This window comes from Halyomorpha halys, unplaced genomic scaffold, assembly GCF_000696795.3.
Source record: "Halyomorpha halys isolate HHAL.00 unplaced genomic scaffold, Hhal_1.1 Scaffold645.1, whole genome shotgun sequence".
Taxonomy (NCBI): Eukaryota; Metazoa; Arthropoda; class Insecta; order Hemiptera; family Pentatomidae; genus Halyomorpha; species Halyomorpha halys.
This window is the reverse complement of record NW_027110730.1, coordinates 225,194-226,533: the sequence shown is the minus strand read 5'-3', so window position 1 is coordinate 226,533 and position 1,340 is coordinate 225,194. Positions and strand designations below refer to the sequence as shown.

Below are 1,340 nucleotides of genomic sequence, written 5' to 3'. Positions count from 1 at the left end.
TGATTTTCAGGTACTAAAACTGGCTTTTTTGGTAGATTCCGATAGTTGGGCTTCCAGCTTCTGACGTTCTTCAGTGGACTGTACCAGCTGGTACCCAACTTCTTTAGTTCTTCTGCTAACTTCCTCATGGTATTTCGTAATTGTAACTTTTAGTTGCAAAGTAGGACGGCTTAATGTTCTTTCAGAAATTCACGAATTGCTCCTGATCACTTTGATCAGTTCGGGTTTCGGCACCACTTATGTTTAGACTGAAGTTGTGAAATTTAGATTAGTTGGCAGAATAACGACACAAGATTTTCAATTCAAGTATATATTCTTTAAGTCTATTTTAAGAACACATGTGTTTTATTGTTTAAAATAGTAACAAAGTTTCTAGTTTTTCTACGATGTAAACAACGTTAACTTGTATATATTTAGGTATGTGTACAGATGTAAATTGTTAATTTGTTATCATTATGCATTTCATATGTATACGGAACCTGTTAATTTCATTAGAAGTAAGCGGTGTATACAACACAGGTATTACGACTTAGAATTAGGGACTAAGTCCCCTCAATCAGTCCCAGTAAGTGACAGGGACGAAGTCCCTACATTAATCCCAGTAAGTGTTAGGGACCAAGTCTCCACACTCAGTCTCAGTAAGTAAGCGTCAAATATTACGACTTAGTACTAGGGACTAAGTCTACTCAGTCAGTCCCAGTAAGTGTCAGGGGCCAAGTCCCCAGTCAGTCACCGTGGTAGGGGCCAAGTCCCCAAAAGTAAGTCCTGGTAAATGTTAAGACCATGTCTACACAGTCAATCGCAGTAAGTAAGTGTCAGTGACCGAGTTCCCTCAGTCAGCCCCAGTAAGTGTCGGTGACCGAGTTCCCTCAGTCAGCCCCAGTAAGTGTTAGGGACCAAATCTCCATAGTCAGTCCAGGTGTCAGGAACCATGTCCCCACAGGCAGTGCCAGTGTTAGGGGCCAGGACCACACTGTCAGTCCCAGTAAGTGTTAAGGACCAATTCCCCCCACACTCAGTCAAAGTACGTGTTAGGGACCAAGTCTTCACAGACAGTTCTAGTGTTAGGGACCTAGTCTCCACAGTCACTTCTAGTGTTAGGGACCAAGTCCCTACAGTCAGTTCTAGTGTAAGGGACCAGGTCTCCACAGTCAGTTCTAGTGTTAGGGACCAAGTCTCCTCAGTCAGTTCTAGTGTTAGGGACCAAGTCTCCACAGTCAGTTCTAGTGTAAGGGACCAAGTCCCCACAGTCAGTTCTAGTGTTAGGGACCAAGTCTCCAGTCAGTTCCAGTGTAAAGGACCAACTCTCCACAGTCAGTTCTAGTGTTAGGGACCAAGTC

The 1,340-nt window shown here is 43.5% G+C and overlaps 1 protein-coding gene across 1 annotated transcript; it reads left to right on the top strand.

Annotated features, from left to right (window-relative positions):
• Nucleotides 1-931: 931 nt before the first annotated feature.
• LOC136796108 (microtubule-associated protein 6-like) lies at nucleotides 932-1,324 on the top strand. Its single transcript, XM_067048844.1, has one exon. The coding sequence runs from the start codon at nucleotides 932-934 to the stop codon at nucleotides 1,322-1,324; it is 393 nt and encodes a 130-aa protein (XP_066904945.1).
• Nucleotides 1,325-1,340: the final 16 nt, after the last annotated feature.